Below are 27255 nucleotides of genomic sequence, written 5' to 3'. Positions count from 1 at the left end.
GCCCTAGATACCATCCGCACACCTCTCCAAAAACCTCCTCATACTCCCCATCGCCTCCCTCGCAAACCCCTCCACATCCCCAATCTCCTCCTCCCCTGACTTCCCCCCATCAAAAATCTCCATACTAAACCACCCTCTAAACCCCGTCCTCAACACCGCCCTCCCCACCTCCTCAATCGGCAAATACCCCCCATGATACGGCATCGGCCTGAAGTCATGACTCCACCGCGCCCTAGGCCTCGCCCCATCCACCACCTCATCCTCAAACGGAGATAGTGGCTTATACGCATCCGACACCTGCAGCAGGAAGATCTTCTCGGCAGGAACCGTCCTCGCCAACTCCTCCAAACTATCTTCATACCTCCTCCTCACATCCTCACCACTAACCACCCCCTCAGGAGCCGTCGGATCCCCCCACTCCCCCCCAGCAGTCTGAAACGTATCCAAACACAACCCGACATTCTCCCTCCCCACATCCCTAACTATCTCCCACACATCCTTCCAGTTCGGGGCATGCGTACTCCAACACCAGTTCTCGTACGCGATACGCTGGCCCTTGCTCGCTAATATATCTGCCAGCTCACGCAGATCCTCCACCACATTCTCTTTATTGTCCCCCAGGGACAGTTTCTCAGCGGGTGTATCCGTCGACCCAATCTGCAACAAATCCGTCCCCAACGCCTCCATAATCTCACTCCACCCTTTTGCACGGGAGAACGCATCCTCCCGTTCCGGGGAACCGCGAGGCCATCCCTCGAAGTTGGCGAAGGGTTGCAGCATCATGATCCGCAGGTTGTGGGATTCGCATAGTGTGCGGATTTGGCTTGCGGAGTGGATGAGGGCCGGGTAGTCTGTTGGTAGGATCTGGGTGGTTCCGGGGTTGTGGGTGTTGGCGTAGGCGAGGAGGTCGGGGAAGGCGAGCTCGATGCCGGTGAAGGAGGCGGAGCGGAGAGTGGAGAGTTTGGTTTCTAGGGGGGTTGTGCTGGGGGGGCCGAGGGAGCAGGTTGCGTAGCTGAGGGGGATCTTATTGATTTCTGTTGTGGGGGACATTGTGGTTGTTGTAGATGCTGTGATAGTAGTTTTATATGTAGGGGTGATGATGGTTGTGTGGTTGGGGTTGGGGTGGTGAGTTAGATTGATGTGTTAAAGGTGATTGAGTTCCAGTTATAGTCAGTACTTAAGAATGTTGAATTGAAGGGAATGGTGGTTGGATGTAGAGTTATCGCAATTGAGTTGGTTTTGGGTTCGTTCAGGATGATGTAACCGGGCCGTTGATTGAGGTTAGGGCTTCCGGTGCTTCCAGACAGGTACTTTGTATATTGTAGTTGATTCTGCAGCAGGTTTTGATCGGATCAGTGGAATCTATTATTTGGTCAATCAATCATGCCATGCTTATAATGTATTAGGATGGGTTGTATAGCATGATGATAGTGAGTGAGTGGTGTCTTCCATGACGTCTGCACATGATGTAACGGGTGCGTAGTAGTAGTAGTGCCTGGCCTATCCGCGCCACGGCAGCTCTTTAAAAATGCTTTGTTTCACAACTCCCCAACAATGTTCCACTGTAAACCCAATTAACTATACTCTCAATAAAATCAGTAATATGTCGCCTCACTCCTTCAAACGAATCGGCATCGTCGGAGCCGGCAACATGGGCTCGATGATGAGCTTCGCCTTCACGGAGCTCGGGCTGGACGTTTCCATCTGGGACGTGAAGCGCGAAAACGTCGACGGGATCAAGAAATGGTACGACGAAGGGAAATTCAGCGGCAAGGGGAAAGTGGAAGGATTCTACGAGATCGATAAATTCACCAAGAGTCTGGAAGGTCAAGGGGAACGGAAGCTATTTATTTTCTCTATCACCCATGGTGATCCCGCGGACTCGGTCTTGGATATGATCCAGAATGATCTGAAAAAGGGAGATATTATCCTCGACGGCGGGAATGAGAACTATCGACGGACTGAGCAGCGACAGCAACGATGCAAGGAACTCGGCGTCAGTTGGATCGGCATGGGTGTCTCGGGCGGGTATCAATCGGCCCGCCATGGCCCGAGTTTATCGCCTGGGGGTGATCCGGAGGCGATTGAGCTTGTCTTACCGTTGTTGGAGCAGTATGCTGCCAAGGATGAAAAGACCGGCAAGCCTTGTGTGACGAATGTGGGACCTGCTGGTTCGGGTCATTTTGTTAAGATGGTCCATAATGGTATTGAGGGGGGAATGTTGTCTACCACTGCGGAGGCGTGGGCTTTGCTTCATTGGGGGTTGGGGTTGGAGTATCAGGAGATCTCTGATATATTTGAAGACTGGAATACGAAGGGAGAGCTGCGGAAGAACTTTCTGCTCGACATTGGTGTGCAGATCCTGCGCACGAAGAAGACTCCCCAGGGCGACTACCAAGGCGAAGGCGCCAGTCAGAACGGCGGTTACGTGCTGGATGACGTGCTCGACAAAGTGGTACAGGACGACGATGACACCGAAGGAACGCCCTACTGGTCGGTTATGGAGACCGCGAACCGACATGTGGCCGGTCCTACGCTTGCTACAGCGCACTATATGCGTATCGCCAGTGGTAATCGCGCTGAGCGACTGGAGGTTGCCAAGAAGCTCAACATCCCTGGTCCCAAGGCCATCGACACCAAAGATCGCAAAGACTTCATCGAGAAGCTGCGTCGCGCCGTCTACTGCTCCTTCTTGGCTTCATTCTGCCAGGGACTGGAGTTGATCGCGCGCGCATCCAAGGATGAGGGATGGAACGTCGATCTCAGCAAATGTATCCAGATCTGGCGTGGGGGATGCATCATTCAGTCTGAAGCTATTGCAGATCTTCTGCAACCGCTCATGCGTCCTGATCTGACCAACATGAAGTTCCTGGATGAGGTCGCCCGGGAGCTGCACAAGCACTTCGACGCGCTTAAGGAGGTGGTGTTGGCGGCCACAGTAGCAGATCAGTATATTCCCGCGTTGTCTGCGACGTTAGAGTACCTGAAGTATGAAGGAGGGACGATGCTCCCCACGAAGTTCATGGAGGCGCAGATGGATTTATTTGGCGCCCATGCCTACTACATACCGGGCGTACCTGGAGAGGATCCGGGGCCGGTGAAGAAGGGACCTCACCACTACGAGTGGCGTCCCGCCTAATGCAGAGATGTAACTGTTATATAGGGAAGAAGATAATGTTGTAATGACTCGGAGACATTCAATGACATGTCATGATAATTCCACAATATATAGATCCGGGTATTTCTGAGTCCTCTTTTTGTATTCTTGATATCTGTCGGTCCAGTCCATAGCTAATTTGAGAAAGAATTATCCAACATAGAGTTATACAGCAGAAAGTATTGGCACGTGAAGAATAGAAGTTTTGGAGCGACAGGAGTAAAGCCAGTCAAGTATAAGAGATAATGGACGAATGGTGCCTGAGGAAGCGGCACGTGGGGCGCAATAAAAGATTGCCGCCTCAGGCGGAAACGGATTACCCGATTGGGCGATGACCCCGCCATGGAAGATTTGCGACTGTCTCCAACTTCATAACTCCGTCTCCTCTCCTCCTCCTCTCCTCTTATTGTATGCCCTTGCTTGCCCTGCGCCGTCTCTTGTCCACTCTTCCATCCCGCCCCCTCAGGAGAATCGAGTCCGCAAAGCAACTCGCCCAAAGAATGGCCGCCCTTCCCTCCACCTACGACGGTTAGTCCGATCCCCGCCCGGCGCATCGTGCTCCTGACAAATCCATACTGATCGCTATTACTCTACGTAGAGCCCGTTCGTATCGCCGTTATTGGCGGTACTGGTCTGCGTGAGCTCCCCGGCTTCACCCAGGTTGCGTCGTTGAACATCTCGACTCCTTGGGGCACCCCCTCCTCCCCCATCACCATCCTGCACCACAAGTGCTCCCACAACAACCAGACGGTCGCCATCGCCTTCCTGAGCCGTCACGGTCTGCACCACCAGATCGCTCCCCACGAGGTCCCCGCCCGCGCCAACATCGCCGCTCTGCGCTCCATCGGTGTCCGCACCATCATCGCCTTCTCCGCCGTCGGTAGCTTGCAGGAGGAGATCAAGCCCCGTGATTTCGTTGTTCCCGACCAGGTCATCGACCGCACCAAGGGTATCCGTCCCTTCACCTTCTTCGAGGGTGGCGTCGTCGCTCACGTTCCCTTCGGTGATCCCTTCGATGAGGGTGTCGCCAAGGTCGTCCGGGCCTGTGGACACAGCTTGGAGGGTGAGGGTGTGGTGCTGCACGACCGCGGTACCCTGATCTGCATGGGTATGTGATAATTGTCTGATGGAATAAGGGTCGCATTTACTGATTACCAAATAGAGGGACCTCAGTTCTCCACCCGCGCTGAGAGCAAGCTGTACCGCTCCTGGGGTGGCAGCGTCATCAACATGTCCTGCCTGCCCGAGGCCAAGCTGGCCCGCGAGGCCGAGATCGCCTACCAGATGATCTGCATGTCCACTGACTACGACTGCTGGCACGAGTCGACCGCCGATGTGACCGTGGAGATGGTCATGGGCAACATGAAGGCCAACGCCGTCAACGCCAAGCGCTTCGTGACTGCTGTGCTGGACGAGCTGGCCGCTGAGCAGAACTCGCAGCTGGTGCAGGCCAAGCACATCGAGGGATCCGTCAAGTTTGGTATGAGCACTGCCCAGCCCAACTGGAGCCCCGAGGCTCGCGAGCGGATGAACTGGCTGTTCCCTGGCTACTTCAACTAGGGCCACCGATGACCGGCGGGCTGGCATACGAGTGGATATCTATGAATAGATAGATTATGGTCATCATGACTTACGAAATGCATGATGCGAGGCATATAGAATATACAAAGAATACAATACCATGTCACGAAGAAGTATAGATTTCGTATTGCGTAATGATGGTCGACTGCATAATGATTGAAGTGTGCTCTTATTCACTGACAGGTCATTCACTGGTTCACAGACAACTCGCTAAGTCCGGCGCCTCTCCTGCATTTTAGTCCAGTGTTCTGCTCGCCCCGGCGATCTTGATGTTTACCTGCATCTTAATCATTCCATAGTCACACGGTGGCACCAGAGTCCGGATCGCCATGGATCTGAACTATATGACCATCGATGCCCGCGGGGACATGCTCCTTGTGGTCGAAACGGATGGTGAGCAGATGTATACGCGCCTGACACGATTCAGTGAGTGCAGATTCATCAGTCATCACGTATTCATATTAATGCTAATGCACCATTTCACCATTTAGATCCCACCCACCGCACAACCCGGTCCGTTCCAACCTACTTCCAGGGAATTGTCGACACCATCAGCAAATTCCCCCGGCGGAGCAGTGCCCCAGCTCCACCAGAACACGAACTGATCGGCTCCAACCCTGGACAGCAAGCCACCAACAGTGTCTCTCACAACCGCACTGTGCAGGCCAGAATCAGAGTATCTTCGGATCAACTCGCCCATACCTGCCCTTACTTTCAAGTGAAGATCAACAGTGAGGACAAGATCAAAGAAGCCGATGCTCTTCCTCCTCGATTCAATAACCTCGGTGCTTTGCTCGTCTTGCTTAATGCCGTTCACGGTCGCGCCCCAAATGTCCCACGCCACGTTACCCCAGACACCCTGTGCATGATTGCTCTCCTGACTGAGCACTTCGGATGTTACAATAACATGATGGCTTACAGTGAAATCTGGGTCATAAATATGTCTGAATCGATCCCGAAGGCATATGACAATGACGTGGTCAAGTGGATTTACATCGCCTGGGTGTTCCGTCATCGTAGTCTCTTTTGGTACATCACTCGCGTCGCTATTCGGGGAAGTACCGGGGAGATTCTCAAACAAGGACTGCCGATTCCTGATCTGTTACTGGGTGCGTATCATTCTATCTTTCTTTACTTCAAAGACTGCAATTGTGAGACACTGACCTGTGACATGAGCAGAACACATCGATAACCTTCGCCAGAAGCACGTCGACGCCCTCGTCATCTCGCTCTACCAACGCATGGAATCTATCCTCGAGGAAGGCGGCTGCTGTGCGGCCTGCGACGCGATGGTCGTTGGACAGCTGATGACAGAGATGAAGCCGAAGGATCTTTTCCCGCCACCCGAGGCCCCGTATGAGGGATGGAGCATCGATTACTTGCTGCGAATCCTTTCGGATGTGGCCGAGCCTCAATGCACCCGCCTGTTTCATGAAGACTTGGGTTGTCCCCGGGGCCCTTGTGCATTGTTTCCTGAGACTAGTGACCTCATGAAGCAGGTTGATGTGGAAGCGACCGGCCTGGACTACGACTGGGTGGTTAGCGGCCTTTGACGGGCGTTGCTTTGGTTTAGGCTCATGGTTGGGCATTAACATGGAGTTTTCTTTTTTCTTTTATGGCGTGTTGCTGCTGGTTGGTTTTACGACGGAGTTGAATGCATGAATAGGCCCGGCGTTGATAGGAACGGCGAATAGTTCTTGCTGGTTGGTAGTTACTTAGTTGAATATCAGTGGCTCCTTTTTCCTTTTGAATCGAACCATGGATGGCTGTCTGCCACTGCCCCTGAAGATCCCAACGGACCGTAACTCTCCATTCACAATGCTCTCATGAAGATAGTGGACGATGATCATCTCCCAAACGGCGCAAGCGAAGTCATGCATATGTCTAACAATAGCCTCGGCTGATCGTCACACGCCAGCTGCAACCTGCAACATCCCTCGTGCAACCAACTTGCAGCCATCCTGCAGATTCCCCGCGCTGTCATGACCTAGTTTCTCCTTCGGCTAATGTGTATCCAGGATGATCCTTTCCCTGCTTCGGCTGAATGAGGGCAATAATGAACCGTTCCTCATCATCTGCTCCGCCCGCAAACACGGATCTTCCCTCCGACATTCCATCCCCGGGTTGGTCCTCCTCGCCATCCCCGCTGATCACTTGCTCTTTTTCCCCAGCCCCTGCGTTTCCCCGTCCCAATGCCTCTATCTTGTTTGCGACCGAGCAGTACTATACTTCCTTGGCGTGCGCACATGGCGTCGCTATTATGCCCCTTGGCCGTGCTGTCATTGGGCCTGACCCAATTGTGCTTTGGCATGACCATGATATTTGTATTTATCCAGCTGAGACCCCATGATCCATGGCAGGTAGACCCGGTCTAGTCTGGAACCTTGTAGGCAGAATAGAAACTGAGCTCGTCGGCGTATATCTCCTGCCTGGTATCCGCACTGACGTCTCCGGGTACGTCCCAGCTCTTGCACGTCCACGTCGTCGCATGCACAGTCAACCATGGGCGCGAAATTACCTCTGTATCTAGCCTTATTGGCAAGTATTATCCCCTGGTCGACTGCCTCCTCTGCTCCCCTACATACTCGAGATGATGATGCCTTCTCACCCCCCTACTACCCAGCCCCCAACGGCGGGTGGCTTTCCGACTGGGCCAGTGCGTACGAAAAGGCGCAAAAGGTCGTCAGCAACATGACGCTGGCAGAGAAGGTGAACCTTACAACAGGGACCGGCATGTTCATGGGCCCCTGTGCGGGCCAAACAGGAAGCGCGCTTCGATTCGGTATCCCGAATCTCTGTCTTCACGACTCCCCGCTGGGCATCCGCAACTCGGACCATAACACGGCCTTTCCTCCTGGCGTTACGGTGGGCGCGACATTCGATAAAGATCTTATGTACCAGCGCGGCGTCGAGCTCGGAGAAGAGGCTCGCGGCAAGGGTGTTAATGTTCTCTTGGGCCCTGTTGTCGGTCCGACCTTCCGAAAGCCTAGGGGAGGCCGTAACTGGGAGGGATTCGGCGCGGATCCAAGTCTTCAGGCAATCGGTGGCGCGTTGACCATTCAGGGTATGCAAAGTACGGGGGCGATTGCGAGTCTTAAACATTTCATCGGAAATGAGCAGGAGATGCATCGCATGAGTAGTGTTGTCACGCAGGGGTATTCTTCGAATATTGATGATCGGACACTCCATGAACTGTATCTATGGCCGTTTGCGGAGGGTGTTCGTGCTGGGACGGGGTCGGTGATGATGGCGTATAATGATGTAGGTGTACTGTTTTCCGAGTCGATGGTCATATCGCTAACGTCGCTCTAGGTCAACCGTTCCGCGTGTAGCCAGAATAGTATGCTCATCAATGGCATCCTCAAGGATGAACTCGGCTTCCAGGGCTTTGTCGTGACGGACTGGCTCGCTCAGCTCGGCGGTGTATCATCTGCCTTGGCTGGTTTGGATATGAGTATGCCAGGAGACGGTAGCATTCCACTGCTTGGTGATAGTTATTGGGGTTCGGAGCTCTCTCGGTCTATTCTCAACGGTACCGTTCCAGTCGAACGCCTCAATGACATGGTGAGTACCATCACTTCTTCCACAGAGACATTTCTCACACTTCCAGGTCACGCGCATCGTTGCGACCTGGTATAAAATGGGCCAGGATGAGGATTATCCTCTCCCGAACTTCTCCAGCAACACCCTCGACGAGACTGGCCCTCTTTATCCCGGCGCTCTCTTCTCCCCCAGCGGCGTAGTCAACCAATATGTGAACGTTCAAGGCAACCACAACATCACCGCTCATGCCATTGCTCGCGACGCTATCACCCTTCTCAAGAACGAGAATAATACCCTCCCCCTCTCAACCACCGATTCCCTCAAGATCTTCGGCACCGACGCCGGCCCCAACTCCAACGGGCTCAACTCCTGCACCGACCAGGGCTGCGACAACGGCGTCCTCACCATGGGCTGGGGCAGCGGCACCTCTCGTCTCCCATACCTCGTAACCCCCCAGCAAGCCATCGCCAACCTGTCTTCCTCCGCAGAATTCTACATTACCGACTCCTTCCCTTTCAACCTCAAACCGAATGCCTCCGACATCGCCCTCGTCTTCATCAACGCCGACTCTGGCGAAAATTACATCACCGTCGAAAACAACCCGGGCGACCGCACCACCGCCGACCTCTACGCCTGGCACAACGGCGACGACCTCGTCAAAGCCGCCGCGGACGTCTTCTCCACCGTCATTGTAATCGTCCACACCGTCGGCCCCATCCTCCTCGAAAATTGGATTGACCTCGACCCCGTCAAAGCCGTGCTCATCGCCCACCTCCCCGGCCAAGAAGCCGGCTACTCCCTAACCGACATCCTCTTCGGCTCATCCTCTCCCAGCGGCCATCTCCCCTACACCATCCCCTACAAAGAATCCGACTACCCCTCCAGCGTCGGTCTCCTTGACCAAGCCTTCGGACAAATCCAAGACGACTTCACCGAAGGCCTGTACATCGACTACCGCCACTTCCTCAAAGCCAACATCACCCCCCGCTACCCCTTCGGTCACGGCCTCTCCTACACCACCTTCACCTACTCCACTCCCTCCCTCACAACCGTCACTGAGCTAGATACAGCCTACCCCCAAGCCCGCCCATCCAAAGGCCCAAATCCATCTTACTCAACCGCCATGCCCAACCCATCCGAAGTCGCCTGGCCGTCCTCCTTCCCTCGCATCTGGCGCTACCTGTACCCCTACCTCGACAATTCCCAATCAGTCACGAACTCCTCCTCATCCTCATACCCTTACCCCTCCGGCTACTCCACCACTCCGAAACCCGCACCCCGAGCTGGAGGCGGTGCCGGCGGCAATCCCGCTCTTTGGGACGTTGCATTCGCGGTGGAAGTTACTATCACGAACAGTGGGAATTACAGTGGCCGTGCTGTAGCGCAGCTGTACGTGGAGTTACCGACTGATGGTTTGGGGGTAGATGCGCCGTCAAGACAGCTGAGACAGTTCGAGAAGACGGGTATATTGGAGCCCGGGGAGAGTGAGACGGTGGTGATGAATGTTACCAGAAAGGATGTGAGTATTTGGGATGTAGAGGTGCAGGATTGGAGGGTACCGGTTGGTGGGGAGGGGGTGAGGTTCTGGGTTGGGGAGAGTTTGGGGGATTTGAGAGGGAGTTGTTTGGTTGGAGGTGGGTGTGAGGGGGTGCAGGTGGGTGCAGTGTTTAGTTTGTGTTATTGAACTAGGATCAATGGTGTGATGTTCTTAAATCGCATTCGCAAAATAGTCCATGAGCTTAAATGTGTTCAACTGCACGGTGGTTGGATACGGTTGCGTATGTCCGCTACCTATCAGTATTATAGTAGCCACTAGGGTTGATTGGTCCGGAGAGAACTTAATGGAAGCCAACACGAGGGACGCCCTCATCCATGGCACTGATTCGTGTGTTTAACCTTAAACCAAGATTACCATATGCCGAAATTTCGTGTTAAAGGTCAGAATTAAATCTGAAATTGCGGGGTAATAATGAAAGTCGATCCAAGGACGCCCATTAGCTCGTGTTCAGGGTTGAGCACCATGGTAGGGATGAAGCATACCCCTCTTAACAGCTTGCATGCGGCTGTAGTCTCCGCTAAGCCAGATACACCGTTTGAGAAGATAGATAAACAAGACTTTATAGATAAAGCTTTACAAGATAAGCTTTTAGACCTCGCATCTAGCAGACCATATCCGTTTACGTCAAAGACTTACTGGGGAACCCGAAAGTATATATAGCGTCGCTTCTCCGGACAAAAATACTTTCTCAATAACCACAACACTACTAGATTAACACTGAAATCACTCGTATGATAATGTATACGCCTAGATAATATTATTTTGACTTCTTGTTTTTGAACACCGGAATTCAACACCCTTGTAGACTATATGAAGTCCACGTACAGGATCATGGGAGGCCAAATGGACCAACATGAAAAAAACCTGAATACTCTCCTATAGCTAGATTTTCAGTGTTACGAAGATGAACATTCTCACCCATACAGATTGACAATAAAACAACCTTACTGAAGAGTTTATGATTATCAATTTTTCAATCTCCCTCAACTTTCACATAAACCTTCCTCCATCCAACGTGACTTGCTGTGCATTGAAATAACGAAACACTTAACTTTCCCCTCCCCTTCTTCCCCTCCCCATCCCTCGTTCCCAATCCAAGTAACAGAATGTAGAGACTCGTCAAATATCCTCAGCATCAAAGGTCACCCGCAAATGGGCAGTAGTCCAGCCATGCCAACCATGTCTGCCGGTATCAGAACCATCCGGGCCAAAGGTGAGTTCCTCGTGAGACGGGTTCTCGTAAAGCTTGCCGTGCTCTTTGACTTTTCGGATCCTGCCTTCGTAGTTGATGTAGGCCGTGCGAGGATCCTCAGCCACCTCATTCGCAAGCTTGTCTTTGACTTGCACGGAGAGGCGATTTTTGAGGTCGCCCATGGAGGGGTGGCGGCCGCTGTGGTCGCCGTAGAGGTCTGTGGAGAAGGTTTTGGACATGGTGTCAGTCCTTTGTTGTAACAGTAGTGAGAGTGTTTGAATGATGGATCGTCGAAGGGGAGGGAACTGGGGTAGTAGATGGCATTTATACATCAAGAAGGCTTCTTCCAAAGGATTACCCTGTATGACGTGAGGAGGTGAGGAACTCAAACAGGTCTACCCCGGGTTTATGATATAGCAAGACGTAGCATGGAGAATAATTTCCACCGGTGGATGATAGCAACATCATATGTCAATTTCATACATCGATAGCGACTACCTTTCTGCTGCTTATGAAGCAAGCTAGAATAGTTGTTCCGGCAGTCTACACGCCCTTCATGTCAGTGCGTTGATACGCGTTCGCGATGCTGTAGGGTTTTAAGTATATCCATGAACCATCCCCACACGATAATATATTTGACAAGTATATCAAGATGTAAGGGTAGTATTGTGTTTTGTTTACATTTCGCAAGCACAAGCCATCCAAGCCATCATTTATTTAGGACATGTCTCTGACCTGTTGTATGAACTACTTCACTACTCATGTGTCTAGGCCGTTATAAGCTACGTCTCCAAAGATGAGACTATTCCGTGTTAGGGTGTGGTAAGATGCAGTCGCAGGATTCGGCCCCCACATTGGATCCGAGCGGCATCGAGTCAGGCTCTACTTCCAAGTTTGACTGTCAGCCTGCATCCACTGCCTCACCCCTCCTTACATTTATAATGTGCCATGCTCACATCTCTTCACCTGTTTGTCAGCGAAACTAACAGAAAGCTTTTTCTCATTGCATTGTGGTTGTGACGCAGTGAGCTGAATTTTGATGGTGAACGCTCGAGAGAACGAGTCTCGCAATGACCATATCTGTAAACCCAACGCCCTCGCTCTGGGCCATCGCGTTATCCTCTCTCTCAGAAAAGGATCGGCGGGTTCTAAAGATCCCCAATACATCATCACCGGATACCAAGCACATCTTGACAGAAATACTGGCAGCTCTCGAAACCCAACGCGACCGGTGTAAAAGAGACAAATGGACCACGACCAGCATCGGGGGCAAAGAGCTCGTCATTCGCGATGTATGCGCTAAAATTGCTGCTCACGTCAAGAAATTTATGCAGGTGGTGGACGCGGCTGTCCAAATTGATCCTGTCCATGCTGCACTGCCATGGGCGGGTGTGTGCTTCCTGCTGCAGTTGACATTCACGGCATTCGAGACCTTTGGCGCCATCGTGGAGGGCCTCGAAAAAGCAACCCGACTGATAGCCCGATGCGGGATTATCGAAGCTCTGGTCATCCGGCATAGTAGTGTATCGACTGGTGCGAAAGTGGGGTTAGAAGAGGAGCTGGTGAAGCTGTATTCGGCGGTCCTGGGATTCCTTTGCAAGGCTAAGAAACACTATGATGGGTCTCGCGTGAGTAGGTGGATTCATTCCGTGAGGTAGAGCCCAGGTCTTGTCTGTTGACAATGCAATTATAGAACGTGTGTTGAACCTGACTTCCCGGCAGTCTCTCCAAGAATCGGTCAAAGAAATGGAGGCTGCGGAGCAGAAGGTACTAGTGATGAAGGGTCTAGTTGACAGCGAACGTGAGTCCTTACAAGATGACCTCGCATCAACCTGCTAATTCTTCTTCAGGGATCCAAAACATCGATCATAGCATTTCGACAATGCTCTTTACTGTGACTCCTGTCGCGAACGGTGTCGACAATATGCAGACGCGACTGGATGAAGCACTGGCTGACCTCGATAAACCTACAATTAGGATTGCGGATGAGATGTCCGATCTGCATATTGCGCTCAAAGGTACCATGGCTACGAAACCATATGATTTACCGGAATTGACGCCAAGCAGAAAACGAGAGGAGCGAGCTCCTACAGTGGCTTTCTACTATCTCCGTACAACAACACTACAAGGAAACATTGGCATCTGTACTCCCGGGTTCCGGGGAGTGGCTTTTAAAGCAGCCTTCATTCGTGAATTGGAAGGATTCGAGTAGCTCTGAATCTTTCTGGCTTCATGGAATTCGTAAGTCCCACCCAAACATGCATTGTATATTTACAGTTATAAGCTGACAGAGAGAAAAGCGGGTTGTGGGAAATCCAAGTTGGCGTAAGCTTCCAATTCAATGAAAATAATTATGCCTACTAATGTTTTATGATCTCAGCGCGATTGCAGTCAAAGATCTACACCGGCAGAGCAGTGGTACATTCAAACCAGCACCGATTGCTCATTTCTTCTGTTCGCGAAGCCCCGCAGAGCCGGAACGCAGCGACGCACGCGAAATACTTCGATCCTTGCTCAAACAGGTCTCGCTGATCGAAGGCGAAAGGACCATAAGGCCCCCATCAGTCGAAGCCTATCAAGTACGACGAGCAGAAGCAAGCCGCACTGGAGAAAAACCAGCACCACTAACAGTCGAAGAATGCGTTGAGCTGATATGCGAGATTGGCCGAGGAACGCCACTTACTATTGTCATAGATGCAATGGATGAGTGCAGCTCTCAGCAACGTGGCATTATTATTGAAGCTCTCAAAGAAATTCGACGAAAGTGTCGAGATATTGTTAAGATATTTGTGTCTAGTCGACATGAAACGGACATAGCAGCTCACTTTGAGGGAGGAGAGATCTTTGAGATCACACCTACCGTAAATGAAGAAGATATAAGCCAATTTATTCGGGCCGAAGTTCACTATTTTATGAACAAATGGTCGAAAATGCACGAAGAGCCTATACCGTTGTTGCAGCGGCTCGAGGAAGAGATTATAGACAAGCTCGTGGCAGGTGCACAAGGAATGTGAGAAGAGCCCGATTCCCATCGTCGTCACAGGGCTTTGATGCTAATTGTGTCAGGTTTCTCTGGGTGAGGCTCCAGCTAGAAAGTATCAGTGACACTGATCGAATCAAAGATGTCGAGAGTATCCGTCAAGCATTAACATCTTTCCCCCCAACGTTGAATAAATCCTACGAAGTCATCTACAGACGGATCCAAGGCTTAGGCAAAGGTCCGAGGACGATCGCACTGCAAAGCCTTCGGTGGCTGTTATGCGCAAAACGAAAGCTTTCAGTCTCTGAATTCCTTGCGGCTGTCAGCAAGTCGCCTATGGGCTCTACATTAGTGTCAGCGGGATCCATCATAGATTACTGCTGCAATCTGATTGTCATCGACCATGTGGCAGACACATTCCGCTTTTCCCATATCACGGTCCGAGAGTAAGATTCTGGACTAAAAGAGTGGAACAGATATTGTGCTGACAGCTTATACACAGGTTCCTCGAATCATTGTCCGATAGCTCTATCCTTGAAGCTGACTCAACGATAGCCCAGAGGTGCTTAGGCACTTACCTTTGGGGCGATTTCAGCGAGGACGGCCTTTTAGAATATGCAACCCAGTACTGGCCCGCCCACGTGGAGCAGCTCAGCGGATCATCCCAAAGACTTGAGATTCAGAAACTCATCATCGAATTTCTCACTGAAGAAGAGCACTTCGAAGACTGGATTGAATGTCTTGATGAACGTCCAGTCGAGCGGGGTTATAAATGGAGTAGCGCGCTTGAAAGGAAGCTCGAAGCGTGCTTGGCTTCGCCACCATCAGCCCTGTTTACAGTTTGCTGTTTTGGCCTTTCCGAAGCTCTAGAGTGTCCGGAGGTCATCGAAATGATTGATTTGAATCAGACTAATAGACATGGAACTTCAGGCGTGTATCTGGCTGCTCGCTGGGGCTACACTAAAGTAGTCAGGAAACTACTTCAACTAGGCGCTGATGACAACGGACCCGGGTATCAATATGGAAGTCCACTCCAAGCAGCGTCATTTGGTGGTCATAAAGACATTGTCAAAATTCTGCTTGACCGCGGTGTCACTTCCCCTCCAACTGAGCAAGGCGAGTACTCAAGTCCACTCCAAGCAGCACTAGCAAGTGGCCATGATGATATTGCCGAGATCCTGATTGACAGTGGTCCCCATATTGCCACACAAAACCAGTTCAGTGATGCGTTAGAGACCGCCAGCTTCAAAGGATCTACTGAGATAGTGGAGCAACTTTTAGCCGGCAAGGCTGGCAGCTTCACCCCTGATATTCGCCCTGACCCTCTCCAGGTTGCCCTCTTCGGTGGCAAAGCAAGGCAAGCAAAGCGGTTGCTACAGAGCTGTACTGATGTCAATGAAGAAAAAGGCTACTTCGTAAATGCCCTCGCTGCCGCCATCGCTGGTCGTAAACTTGCCCTTGTGCAATTGGTTGTCGATGCCGGCGCAGATCTTAACGCTCGCGGACGTTTTGGCTTCCCGTTGCGGGCGGCCACGATAGCTAATCAGCTTGACGTTGCGAGATACTTCCTGGATAGAGGAGTTGACCCCAATCTCAGAGATGAAGAGTTAGGTGACCCACTTCAAGCTGCCGCCTCTTCTGGGAACCTAGACATGATGCTTTTGCTTCTGTCCCATAATGCATCTGTAGATGGTTGTGGAGGGCACTTCGGCAATGCACTACAAGCTGCCTGCTTCAATGGTCATGAGCAGGCCGTTCGGCTTTTGATTAATCATGGTGCTTCATTGAATCACAAGGGCCGGTATCGAGACGCACTGCAAGCTGCCGTATACGGTGGCCATGAAAAGATTGTCGAGATCCTTCTCGTAGCTGGTGCTAGGCTCAACCCAGGACGACGTGGTAGGGCATATCTATGCGCCTTCGACGACTGGACGGAGAGAATTGCGTTACCGGGCACAAGAAAAGGGTGTGGGGAGCTGGACATTCCTACAGATCTAGGTCCACTAGAGGTCGCTGCTAGACGAGGCGACGTCAAACTAGTCGAACTGCTCCTGGCTAAAGGGGCAACTATCGACGCTTGTGACGCGAATGATCAAGACAATGAGTATATCAAAGGGTGTGCATACACCGCACTACAGATTGCGGCTTTTTGGGGACATCTCGCTGTGGTGGAGTGTCTTTTGGATCGTGGAGCCGATATTGATGCGGTACGACAGACACTTGGAACTCCATTGCAGGCGGCTTTGGAAGGGGGTCACTTCGATATTGCAGATGTGCTCTTGTCCCGGGGTGCAAGAATAGATAGGCATTGGGCCATGTTTGGATCCTGCTTACAGGTCTTTTCCGAGCGAGGGCATATTGAGACAGTCAGGTTTTTACTGGAGCGCGGAGCGAATATTGAAGATCGTGGAGGCGACAACGGAAATGCACTCCAGGTAGCTTGCAATGCAGGACACATTGACATTGTGAAGTTGTTACTTGACAGCGGAGCCGATGTAAGGTCGCCTGGACGGAAAATAGGCAACGCTCTGCAAGCTTCATCGTTGGCCGGACATCTCGACATAGTGAAGTTGCTAGTTCACCATGGTATAGGAGTGGACGAAGCCGATAGCAATTCTCAAACGGCGCTTTGCCTGGCCGCAGAAAAAGGGGACGAGGACATGATGAACTTTCTGCTCCAACAAGGAGCTAAAGTTGATGGCAATTCCGTTCTATCGTCCGGTGAAAGACTCGGAGACTCGGAATCAGGCGGCAAGGTTGAGCGTGACGACGACGTTATTGCAATACCATTGCATATCGCCTCCTATCGTGGAAAAGAGTCTGCCGTCGCAATTCTTCTCCGCAATGGAGCAACTGTTCATGCCAAAGGAAAGCTACGGGGGAAGGGATCGGGCCCATCTGATGAATGCGAATTCAGCAGACTACATTGCACCCCTTTGTTCGCGGCATGCTTTTGGGGCCATGAGTCGATTGCGAGGCGACTATTTCTATGCGACCCGTGGGGATATGTGTCTCGTGACACATTCACATCTGCCGTAGAGACGAGCCTTGCCCGTAAGAAGGAGTCCATTTCAACAATGCTGGTTCAAGAAGCATTCCATGCAGGATTCAAAGCGGAACAACTTGACGGTGTGTTCAAGTATGCTTGTGCAGAAGGATACGCTGCGGTTGTGACACAGATACTGGAGCATTGTAGTCTGGAGCATTGGCCAGATGCAATATTGGTAGCTACGAAGCAGGGCAGGTGTGCCGTTGTCGAAGTTTTACTTCAGCATGGGGCTGACAAGGACTCCCGTGACGAACATGGCAATCACTGTCTTGACATTGCAATTGAGAAGGTCATAGAATATCGTTATACCCAGTGGAGTTTCAACCCACCAAATTGGATAGAAATAGTCCGGATCTTGCTTTGTGCAGGGGCAGACTCATTTGATCTACCGAGAAAGATCAAAGAAATCGCCCCCGACGTTGTACAAAATGGAAGCCTTGATGCTTGGGAAGCATTGGACCACCATCAATATGAGCTGCTGAACGACCCTGGATTATATCCGCAATTCCTGGTTTGGGCATCGGAAACCGGCGACCTTTACAAGATCAATTATGTGGCTGACAAGTATGATCCTTCAACCGAGGATATCAAGTCTGCCGTTGTTGCTGCGATCGAAGAACTGCAGGACAACGTTTCCCCTGTCGAGGCACTGATGAGGCTCAAGACGCCACTATTCTTCGGCAAAGGCGTCGATGGAGATGACGATAGTGAGCCCTTGGTCATCGCGGCCAGCGAGGAATATACTGAGATTGTCTCTGTTTTGCTCCAGTACGCGACACACAGTTCTTCAACCGTTGAAGCTGCGTTAGAAGCCGCCATCAGTCGCAACCATGTCGCCTGTGCACGACTAATTGTTGACTCGCAACTTAAAAATCCATCCGAGCGAATAACCGTATGCTCTCGCCTTATCAAATATTGTTTCCCCTTTAGCACGAAACGCATGATCGAGTATTTGCTACAGCAAGGGGTATCTCCAAACCTTAGGGACCCCGAAACGGGGGAAGCGCTATTGTACATTGCCGCCATGAAGGAGGACAGCAAAGGAGCTCATGTTCTTATCTCGCATGGTGCTGATGTTCATCCCATGGGAGGAGAGCATGGAACAGCGTTACATGCAGCAGCCGTCTCTGGGTCCTGGAAAACAGTGCAGTTGTTGCTTTCTGCAGGTGCAGATATCAATGCTCGGGGTGGGAGTTATGGTACGCCAATTATAGCGGTGATGGCACAGAAGTGGAATGGAACTTGCTGGCTGGCTAGGTTCAAAACGCCCTGCAGTTGGGAATGTCATCGCTGCGTTGCGAGAGTGCTCTTAGAGTGGGATGCGGATGTTGATGCCGAGGGCGGAGAGTTTGGGGCGGCCTTACAGGCTGCGGAGAGGGTTGGTAATGAGGAGGGCATAAAGATGCTCATGGGGGATAGTGAAGTGATCGTGGGAGATCATAATGCGCAGGTTATTTACACGGACGATAGTGACTTTGAGGATTTGGATTGATAAAGTCTTTCTTCAATTCATGGGTATTACTCTTATATCTTTCACAATATGAACACATATGTAGTTCGCCTATCCTATACACCAGGTACTGGAGTTTATAATGGTCTTGCTGCCAGTGTGGATATGATAAGTCCAGGCGATGTTAATCTTCAAAGAACAACGAGACGTGCTCTACCATGTGCAGGTGAAGACCCGAGTCCATCATGAATTATCAGACGATATCATGGTTCATTTATAATACTTGCAGTCACTGCACCATCAAATTTAACGACGTGCCCTTCCAGAAGCAGTCCAGAAAGTATTATTCCTAGTTACGCAGCCAAGTCACCGTAACGGATCCCGGTAACACGGGATATTACCAGTTCCATTCCTTTCTGAGACCTCGACAAGCTACCTCCATTCTGACACTTACATCCGCCAAGAACCTATAGACTATGTGATTACCAACCCGTGCTGTACAACGCAGCGTCGAATCGGCCGAAAGAAGCAGACATGCAGTGCCCTGTCCAAGTGAGGGGCCATGCGGGGAATCCGAATATTTGAGGTCCCCTGCGCACCCTTTGTAAATCACAACTACAATAATCACTCTTAACAGCCAGCACTGTCCCATATCACATCTACTCTCTACCAGGCGCCTCCAAGCAGTAGACTCAGCAAAATTCCATTGTATGAAATTGAGCACAGCATCCTCCTGAACAAATCACAGCGCGACAAAGTTGCCCAGGCCATCACCCACACCCACACCCGCAAGTTTGCCACTCCTAGCTTGTTCGTGAATGTCCGCTTCACGGATGCTAATAGCCAGCATAATTATGTGGCCGGCAAGGAGGTGAGTAGCTAGCAGTTCTTCTTTACTAGAGAAGTAGGGTCACTTAACATCTCTACTTCAATGCAGCGTGCCATTAACCGCATTATGGCGTATGTTCGGGTGGGTGGAACACGAACAACGGCCGACTTTGATGACCTTGCGCAGCGTCTCTCGGAGGCTTGGGATAAAGTTGTCACTAAGAACGGAGGGGCTTCCAAGGAGAGACAACTGAATGCCGTGTTTGTGTTGGGTGCAATTACGACAGGCACGGAGAGCGGGTTTCTGTTACCGCGGGTGAGAGAAACTATTGTTTGACCCTGCATATCTTGATTCTTCTGAGGAAACAAGTAGTTGCTGGGTTTAGGCTAATCGGATGTTAATTACAGGCTGGAGAGGATGCTAGTTGGCTCAAGTCTAATGCTACGAAGTTCCAGGAGCTGGCGAAGCAAGGGGATGGGGACTTTGCTGAGTTGGTTGGAGAGATGCGGAGTAGGGATGATCTAGCTGTTTAATTTCAGGGGAGCATGCATAATGCGTAGCTTTTGCGTGAATGCGAATTAGTTACGCCATTAAGCCATGCCTCCTCTGTTGGAGATATCTAGTATCACAACATGACTGTTGATATTTAAGAGGATTTGGGCATGAATCAATACTCGGCCTATCTAGAAAAAGGAGGTTTCCAAATTAATAACCAGTAGTAAAGAGGTAAGACTACCATATGTGTCTGATTTGTAATGCAGACTTGGGTGGACTGTTCGCTTTCAATCGGCCATGTGGGTCGTACGCCCTGCGGTTGACACTTGCATGACGCCGTCGAATAGAACAATCTACCAAACACACTTAAGGAAGTATTGTCAATGAGAATTTTATCAGACTTAGTGTCGACGCCCGAAGCGACGGCTAGGTTTAAAAATAAGTATCACGCACTAGCATACACAGTTCAGCATTCCAGCCCGAGCTTTGCATATTGGTCGGTGAACTCCCTATATAGCTTGTCAAGCGACAGAAGATTCAACGGATCTTTGTCATCATCCTGATCCATGAAACAAAGCATATTGTGGATTTCGAATGTAATAGCCAGCATATACCCGAGCTCGGCCTCCGCGAAAACCTCCTTTCCTGTATCTGAGTCGCCTGTTTTCTCATTCCACTGACTTGCATACTCTGCGCAAAAGTGCCTCTTTTCCTCGTCTGAGTAAGGTCGACAATCCGCAATCTGGCTCTCCTCATTGAACCACTGGAACATCTTTTGCAAAAAGTGTGCACCGATATCGAACGCCCGGTAGTTGCGAAAGACGAATTCGAAGTCGATAAGAACAACTCTGCCTTGTCTCACTTTTGGATTATTCCTCACCAAGATGTTCATAAATTGGAAATCATGGATGCACCAGCCCTCCTTCGCTCCGATGGATGCCAGTTTATCTATAACCTGTCGAAGTCTAGACACAAAGTCATAATCCACGAGATGATCCAAGCAGACGCCTCCTTCATGAGCTAGTCTCCTCAACTTATCCTTCCCATGATACTTGTCAAGCTCCCTGGTGACAGTATCGTAGTATGTCTGGACTGAATTCTTCCTCAGCAAGGTCGTATCCATAGCATGGAAAGTAGCAAGTGCTCTCGCAACATCAGCCCGTATTTCGGGATTTTCAACGTCCTGTGGTACCAACGTACGTGCATCCAAGTACTCATCGACCCTGCCGAAAATCCCATTCTCACTTTGGAAGAAGCCAAGCACTTTTGCGCCATGACCAGATTGGCCGTACTCGTATGTCAATTGCGCTTCTTCGGACTTGCTAGGAACTAGATGCTCGAAGACTTCGATTTCCCCGTCAAGTTCACCGTGGATCTTAAGAAATACTTTCAATGGCTCCAAGTGGGATTTTTCGCCCGCTGTGTTCGGTCGCTCCACTATACAGTTTGTATTTGCGTATCCGGTTGTGCGTGTCACTGTGAGGGTGTCTGGGTCCACATGCGGCCATTCGCGGGGAAGAAATGTGCTGATGATGGTTTTAGCTGTCGACTTTGGTAATAGGCTATCATGGCTATTCTTTGGGATTGCCACAGGGATGGTTGTGCACGATGCCATTCTGTTGGGGTGAGGGAAGCAGTGTAGCTATGGAATTATGGTAGCAAGATCTGAAAGATATATGTATTCTCTAAAGAGGCCGAAGCTTAGATAAGACGATCTGCTACTTTCTCTGATCGTCCAGCCATGGTGACATTGTGTCATGCCATTATTGGCTGAGAACATGGCAGTGAAGATAAGGCTGTGCACCTGGTGAGTCATCAGCGCAGCCATCTGCCTAGGCAACAACCGTTTTTACTTTTTATTGTCGCCCTGCTTATGCTTGAAAATAATCATATATTTCCTCGATGTCAAATATGCAATATACCTATCATTAGAACTATCACAAGTGCTACTGTGACAGTAGTACATGCTGGGGCCCATAACACTTGCAAGTGCGGCTTATTGAGGGCGTGACATTGCAGGGAAGACTGTACTCCACATGGAGATTATTGCTGTTCTTTGATGATAGGTTGAGTTTTATCAGCTAATCGGTCAGTCAACCTGAGACCGGCGCGCGAGGGAGTAAGAACGGGGCAGGGTGACCTCTCTTCTATTTAAGTTTAATATTAGCAAGATCGCTCTACTCAACCTGTTCATCAAGCTTAGTATTTAAGAGTTCGGTTTGGCGGAAGAAAAGGGCCAGTACTTGTGAAAGAGGATAAGTGATCATGAAGATGGCCAATGTCCGGGCTACTTATACGGTAAATTATAGTACACGCTCGCATAATATGGACTGATTCTGCCCAATATAAGAATTAAATAAGCTACCACTCTCCCAAAAGTGAATACCAGAACCTGCATGTAAGTTATCTCCATATATAAAAAACACAGTGTCTACGCATTCACTTGGCCATTGGATAATCAACATAACCTCGTCTTGGTGGTATTTTACTGCCGTAGGCAAGCCCTCACGCACCAATATAAGGTCCCCATATACATAGCCTCATTTTTGATTAATTTAACGTAAGCATTGAAGGGCTCAAGGCTACTGCAATTACTACATTCACACATGACACGCGATCAACAGCACCTCATCTCCTGAGAGCCTGGGCTCAAGATAGTATCAAACCTTACTCAAGACAAGCGATAACTTATCTTCACGGCCATACTATGTGAATCCAGACCGATAATAGGCTATGTTCCACTGAAATAGTATATAATCAGAGATATAGTCCAGCGGCCTGGGTATGGCGATGGACCGTCACCTTAGACAGACACATCGGGAAGCTGAATTTTTTGGGGACCGTAGGCGGGAGTTCGACTCTCGGTTTCTTTCTTCATTCTTTTCTTTCCTGTAGGAATGGCTCACCTGCGTCATACGTGTGAATCATGATTGCAGTTATCTTGCCTCATTGTTTGTACTGTCATACGTCGCGGTTACCGCCTATGTGTTCCCGTATCTTAGTCTAGTCATTCAAACTATGATGCTGGAATGACAGACTACACTTGGGAAGTTGATGGTAAACACCAGATTGTCTTCTGCTATATTCCTCGCAATATTTCCCAGGCTATAATCAAATACACGCAAACTGACATAGCCCCCGAGGTTGCGCCTACCTAATAGGGAACAATGCTAGCTATCAGAGTATGTGGTATGCTATTAAAGCTAGTACGCCAGGCCCGGTTTAGCCAACATCCATGAGTGTAGCCCATGGGTGTAATGTGTCTGAACCTTCATGGGCTACACAGAACAGTTGATGCTCCCTCAAGTCTAGACCTTGTTCAGGACACTTCTTTCCTTTTTGTAGCTATTTGCTATACATCATCTGGCTCTATGACATCAGGGTTGGGCATCCGATAATTGCGCGTGTGGGGTATGTGGGATTATCGTTCAGATTATTGGCTCTACTACAACATCAATGTTGTCTGCCGATGTAGGGAAGGTGACTAGCTTATCATTGCAATTGGATAATTTGGTTTCAACCCTTCTGGAAGAGCCTACCCGGCCAGTAGCGTGCCCAGCGGTCAGAAAGCGCTCATCTGTAATTTTGGAGACCCCAATTCCATCCAGCCTTCCATCCGGGTAAACTCTCAACAAGAACTACAATGTCCACAATAGCACCGACTGTTTACATGACTCCTTGGCCACCTACATGATATAGCGACCAGTAAAGGTGCCTTTGATTATAGCCAGACACTCTTACTCCGAGGACAACCCTTACCACTGTTGCAGCGGTTGTCGCCATTATACCGCCAGAACAATATCGGCATACACCTCTCCATTGTTCCCATTGTGTGACATGGTCCCTAAACGTCTGAGTAATATCTTCCCGTCTAGTTATGAATTAGCAATCTGAAAGCGGATAGGATACATGCCTCCTTTCCGAGCGTAAACCTCTGTGTCAATTACCCATGTGTGTTTGGGCCTACTCTCAATTTGCTGCTTTAGAGCCTCCAGCTCGCCCGCAGCACCGGAGACAAACTTCTGTGTGCATTTTGGGAGTACAAAATTTGTAAGGTCGGATTGGACTTATGGTTTCTGAGTGGTAGATGCAATATCTCGAGCCAGGTGTGTCTCAAAGGACATACAGAAATACCGCACTTTCTTACGCCATCTACCAAGTCGAAATCTTAGTATGTAGCTTTCAGGAGGCTAGTTTGTTGCTCGGGTAATTCTAGCTTTGGGATTGATTATTCAATTCTTGTTTTGTTCGGGCGGCTTCTCCTTGCACCGAGTCAGCGCTTATACTACCCTTGCGGGAGTTTGGGTCGCACTCGTCCGTACCGATTTCCCTACCTTGTTTGTCACTGCTTTTGTAGGTTAAGAACTCTTACAATTTTATAAGAAATGGACCAATTGGCCTAGTGGTTATGGCATCTGTCTTACATAAGCAACATAATTGTTACATAAATGTGAACACAGAAGGTCGCAGGTTCGATCCCTGCATTGGTCATCCTTTTTTACCCTTCCAAGAACTTTTTTGTCCCCCTCGTCCTTCTTACAAGGACTATCAGAGAACGGCAAGGCAGCGTACTCTCATGACCTTGTAACAACGGCAGCTCGCTCTTTATACATTCTGTATGGTATCATCAAGCATTTGAGAGCGTGAATTAGAATACGTTGCGCTCACTCATCATTGGATACCTTCCATCCTATCATACTCGCTGCGGTCCAAGGATCCATTGAGTGTGACAGCCTGAAGAATGTGCTGACTAAACAGGCCAAAAAGAAGTCTGTGTCTTTCACAAAGAATAACAATTCTGGAGAAAGAAAGGAAAACTAGTATCTTCTCCTCTGGGATCGAGCCACTTTATATATCTTTGGGACTCAATACCCGTTCGGCAGGTTCCTTCTATTTCAGCTATTTCCCTCGCTAACTTTCTTCCTAGTAATCCGGCCCTTCCCATGGGCCTCTCGGCCTGTCTCGTCTTACCTCCTAGTAAGTTCTATTTCTTGATTTATATCTCCGGAAGTTGCCATAAGCAATGCTTGGAGGTTGAAAGGTCACGTGCTCTGGAAATGGGATGACCCGGGTCTCACATTAAGTAGATTATGGCCAGATGTGCTTCATGGTTCAGGGAAAAATTTATTCTAAGCCAAGGGCCGATTTGAGTGACTACTGTCTACTTTGGTGGCCGTGATGACGTAGGCAAAACTCACGTAGCGAGATTTCTTGATGGAGAAGAACAATATAAGTTAGCTGAATAAACTACACAAATCGGCGTTATTTATATATAAAGTTGAGTGTGTCGGCAATTCTCGAAATCCTGAACTGCGACCGTGGAGGCCTAGGGACTGATAAAATTTCATTCATGCATGCCATTTGACCCAAAAGAACTGGCACTGAGTCTTTTTAAACCTTATATTGACAGTTGCTATTCCTTAACAGTAGCCTGCCTGGAGCAGCGAATGGGGTGACTAACTTAGTTCCCTACTACCGCGCCAGCTACCCTTCTATTGCCCTACAAAGTAGTCACTCACTACCCGTCCCATGAGTACACACAAAAGCGCACGGTTCTTCCCAGAAGCTCGTCGGATACAGCTCGGGCATATCTATATAGAGTATCTCTTAAAGATTTGAGCATTTCTTTTTCGTCTGCAAGCCCCAGCGAGCAGTCAGGTGATGGCGGCGCAATCACGTGGCGAACTAGCCGCCAACACCATAGCATGTTGGCTCACGGCGGACTCGCCCATGGCTCTAAATGTTATTTCCGTTCCCTTAGTAAAGCACAACTGCTAGTGGCCCTTCCTTTAATCCTGTAACTATGACAAACCTTTGGAACATTTGCCCAGGATACGTTTCCCGTATCTTGACTCGATCGCGCTTCTCAATCCTTACTTCCACCAGAATAACCCCCTTGGTCCCCTATCCCCACACCCGATCACGCTCTAGCACAGCTATGTCATCACCAAAATGGAAATGCTCCTCGCGGACATTTCCGACTTCGGAATTTCAGCTTCTTGACCCGGGAATTAAGATTGAGGAAGAAAGACTGCCAACATATTTTCCCGAAAAATACTATCCTGTCCGGCAGGGAGAAATATTCAACGACAGATACCAAGCCATCGCTAAAGTAGGGTTCGGGGTGACTTCTACTGTTTGGTTCGCTCGTGACTTGGCGTATGTTATCCCGTTTATCTCTACAAGTCATCAGTGCTGAGCAACCAGTGAATTTACCCATGTCATCCTAAAGATATATGTTTCCGGCCAAGGGAGAGACCATGAACTCAACGTCTATAAACACATCGACTCTATCGACACAGACCATCCTGGAAAAAAGTATATCCGCAAGCTATTTGACCATTTCTACATAAATAACACCCAAGGCCGCCATCTTTGCCTGGTCCACCAAGCTCTTGGGATGAATACATCCGATCTCCTGCAGCTCAAACATGGCCACCGAATGACCCTCGAAGGAATGAAACCGGCCATTCGACAAGTTCTCGGTGCCCTAGATTTTCTACACTCCGTGGCACACATTATACACACAGGTAAGAACTGCCTATTCCGTCTAGACTATCCCGCAAATCTAATCTCGAATAAAGATTTACAACTTAAGAATCTCCTCCTCCCTGCACCTTCGCCCGAGGTGCTGTCTGAATTCGAAGAGCAAATCTCTTCCAAGCCAGCTCCGAGGAAGGTTCTACAAGATCGAACGATCTATACGAGCTCACCTTTTCCTGCCGGAGATGGTCTTCCTCTTCTCGGTGACTTAGGCGAGGCCCGCTTTGCTGAAGAGGAACAGTGTGATAATATCATGCCGGACTACTATCGCGCCCCTGAAGTGATCCTCAAAACCAATTGGGATTATAAGGTGGATATTTGGAGTGTTGGAATGGTGGTGAGTAACTACCCCATTCTTTATTTGGCTCTCGCATGATACTTACCCAATTTGGAAGGCCTGGGACATTGTCAGCCCCAAAACGATCATCCGAGGCAAGATTGTAGACGACACTTGGGACGACGGAGCTCATATCGCAGAACTTGTCGCACTGCTCGGGCCCCCGTCACCCGAATTCGTGAAAAAGGCGAACATGAGCTGGGTCTTCTGGGATGAATCAGGGGAGTGGAAAGATTTAGTACCTATACCTGACCGGTCATTCGAGAAGCTAGCCGCCGATATCCAAGGTGAGGATGTCGAGGGGTTTCTGAGATGGTTGCGATTGGCCTTGCAGTGGAACCCCGAAGATCGCCCGACCGCTGTAGAACTTCTAATGGACCCATGGTTGATGAAAGGACTTAATCTGCGAAAGAAGTCTTGAGAAATGATGTGCGTCCCATATTCACAATCATTGCATGCATAGACATAGCCTGAGAAAAATACATTGCTTTTCTTTTAAGTGGTATGTTCCAGGACTGTGAGTATGGTCGAGGTACCTTAT

At 49.9% G+C, this 27255-nt stretch overlaps 9 protein-coding genes and 1 non-coding gene across 10 annotated transcripts; 7 read left to right on the top strand and 3 right to left on the bottom strand.

Annotated features, from left to right (window-relative positions):
* Positions 1–3: 3 nt before the first annotated feature.
* Positions 4–1362, bottom strand: BO87DRAFT_450635 (sugar phosphate isomerase/epimerase family protein; the record flags this gene model as incomplete). The annotated part of the gene is made up of 1 exon (XM_025628423.1): positions 4–1362. The coding sequence occupies exon 1, from the start codon at positions 1048–1050 to the stop codon at positions 4–6; it is 1047 nt and encodes a 348-aa protein (XP_025482974.1). The 5' UTR covers positions 1051–1362.
* Positions 1363–1603: 241 nt separating this feature from the next.
* BO87DRAFT_404528 (6-phosphogluconate dehydrogenase, decarboxylating) lies at positions 1604–4843 on the top strand (the record flags this gene model as incomplete). The annotated part of the gene is made up of 4 exons (XM_025625868.1): positions 1604–3128; positions 3624–3689; positions 3756–4265; positions 4320–4843. The coding sequence occupies 4 exons, from the start codon at positions 1604–1606 to the stop codon at positions 4715–4717; spliced, it is 2499 nt and encodes an 832-aa protein (XP_025482973.1). The 3' UTR covers positions 4718–4843.
* Positions 4844–4991: 148 nt separating this feature from the next.
* Positions 4992–6313, top strand: BO87DRAFT_352790 (uncharacterized protein). Its single transcript, XM_025621207.1, has 3 exons — positions 4992–5164; positions 5230–5847; positions 5915–6313. Exons 1-3 carry the CDS (start codon positions 5068–5070, stop codon positions 6289–6291), a joined length of 1092 nt encoding a protein of 363 aa, XP_025482972.1. The 5' UTR covers positions 4992–5067; the 3' UTR covers positions 6292–6313.
* Positions 6314–7240: 927 nt separating this feature from the next.
* Positions 7241–10696, top strand: BO87DRAFT_450624 (beta-glucosidase; the record flags this gene model as incomplete). Its single annotated transcript, XM_025628422.1, has 6 exons — positions 7241–7999; positions 8051–8281; positions 8328–9915; positions 10088–10166; positions 10334–10489; positions 10645–10696. 6 exons carry the CDS (start codon positions 7241–7243, stop codon positions 10694–10696), a joined length of 2865 nt encoding a protein of 954 aa, XP_025482971.1.
* Positions 10697–10958: 262 nt separating this feature from the next.
* On the bottom strand, positions 10959–11270 carry BO87DRAFT_301259 (uncharacterized protein; the record flags this gene model as incomplete). The annotated part of the gene is made up of 1 exon (XM_025619156.1): positions 10959–11270. The coding sequence occupies one exon, from the start codon at positions 11268–11270 to the stop codon at positions 10959–10961; it is 312 nt and encodes a 103-aa protein (XP_025482970.1).
* A 674-nt stretch (positions 11271–11944) lies between these two features.
* On the top strand, positions 11945–12829 carry BO87DRAFT_207691 (uncharacterized protein). Its single transcript, XM_025618605.1, has 2 exons — positions 11945–12659; positions 12725–12829. Exons 1-2 carry the CDS (start codon positions 12102–12104, stop codon positions 12734–12736), a joined length of 570 nt encoding a protein of 189 aa, XP_025482969.1. The 5' UTR covers positions 11945–12101; the 3' UTR covers positions 12737–12829.
* Positions 12830–18755: 5926 nt separating this feature from the next.
* BO87DRAFT_404524 (uncharacterized protein) lies at positions 18756–19872 on the top strand (the record flags this gene model as incomplete). The annotated part of the gene is made up of 4 exons (XM_025625867.1): positions 18756–18850; positions 19207–19381; positions 19448–19654; positions 19747–19872. 4 exons carry the CDS (start codon positions 18756–18758, stop codon positions 19870–19872), a joined length of 603 nt encoding a protein of 200 aa, XP_025482968.1.
* Positions 19873–20242: 370 nt separating this feature from the next.
* On the bottom strand, positions 20243–21577 carry BO87DRAFT_413563 (putative choline kinase; the record flags this gene model as incomplete). The annotated part of the gene is made up of 2 exons (XM_025626581.1): positions 20243–21476; positions 21557–21577. 2 exons carry the CDS (start codon positions 21575–21577, stop codon positions 20301–20303), a joined length of 1197 nt encoding a protein of 398 aa, XP_025482967.1. The 3' UTR covers positions 20243–20300.
* Positions 21578–24222: 2645 nt separating this feature from the next.
* Positions 24223–24325, top strand: BO87DRAFT_t91. Its single transcript has one exon. It is a non-coding gene; the product is annotated as a tRNA-Val (tRNA).
* A 1447-nt stretch (positions 24326–25772) lies between these two features.
* Positions 25773–27135, top strand: BO87DRAFT_301647 (U4/U6 small nuclear ribonucleoprotein PRP4; the record flags this gene model as incomplete). Its single annotated transcript, XM_025619169.1, has 4 exons — positions 25773–25993; positions 26042–26364; positions 26419–26714; positions 26773–27135. The coding sequence occupies 4 exons, from the start codon at positions 25773–25775 to the stop codon at positions 27133–27135; spliced, it is 1203 nt and encodes a 400-aa protein (XP_025482966.1).
* Between the last annotated feature and the right edge of the window lie 120 nt (positions 27136–27255).

Source organism: Aspergillus neoniger (assembly GCF_003184625.1).
Source record: "Aspergillus neoniger CBS 115656 unplaced genomic scaffold BO87scaffold_6, whole genome shotgun sequence".
Classification (NCBI taxonomy): Eukaryota; Fungi; Ascomycota; class Eurotiomycetes; order Eurotiales; family Aspergillaceae; genus Aspergillus; species Aspergillus neoniger.
This window is presented reverse-complemented; position numbering and strand designations above follow the sequence as displayed.

Coding starts and splice junctions, on each gene's coding strand:
- BO87DRAFT_352790 (XM_025621207.1), top strand. CDS start 5,068: ATGGATCTGAACTATATGACCATCGATGCCCGCGGGGACATGCTCCTT. Junction 5,165..5,229: donor TACGCGCCTGACACGATTCA/GTGAGTGCAGAT, acceptor TTCACCATTTAG/ATCCCACCCACCGCACAACC. Junction 5,848..5,914: donor GATTCCTGATCTGTTACTGG/GTGCGTATCATT, acceptor CTGTGACATGAG/CAGAACACATCGATAACCTT.
- BO87DRAFT_207691 (XM_025618605.1), top strand. CDS start 12,102: ATGACCATATCTGTAAACCCAACGCCCTCGCTCTGGGCCATCGCGTTA.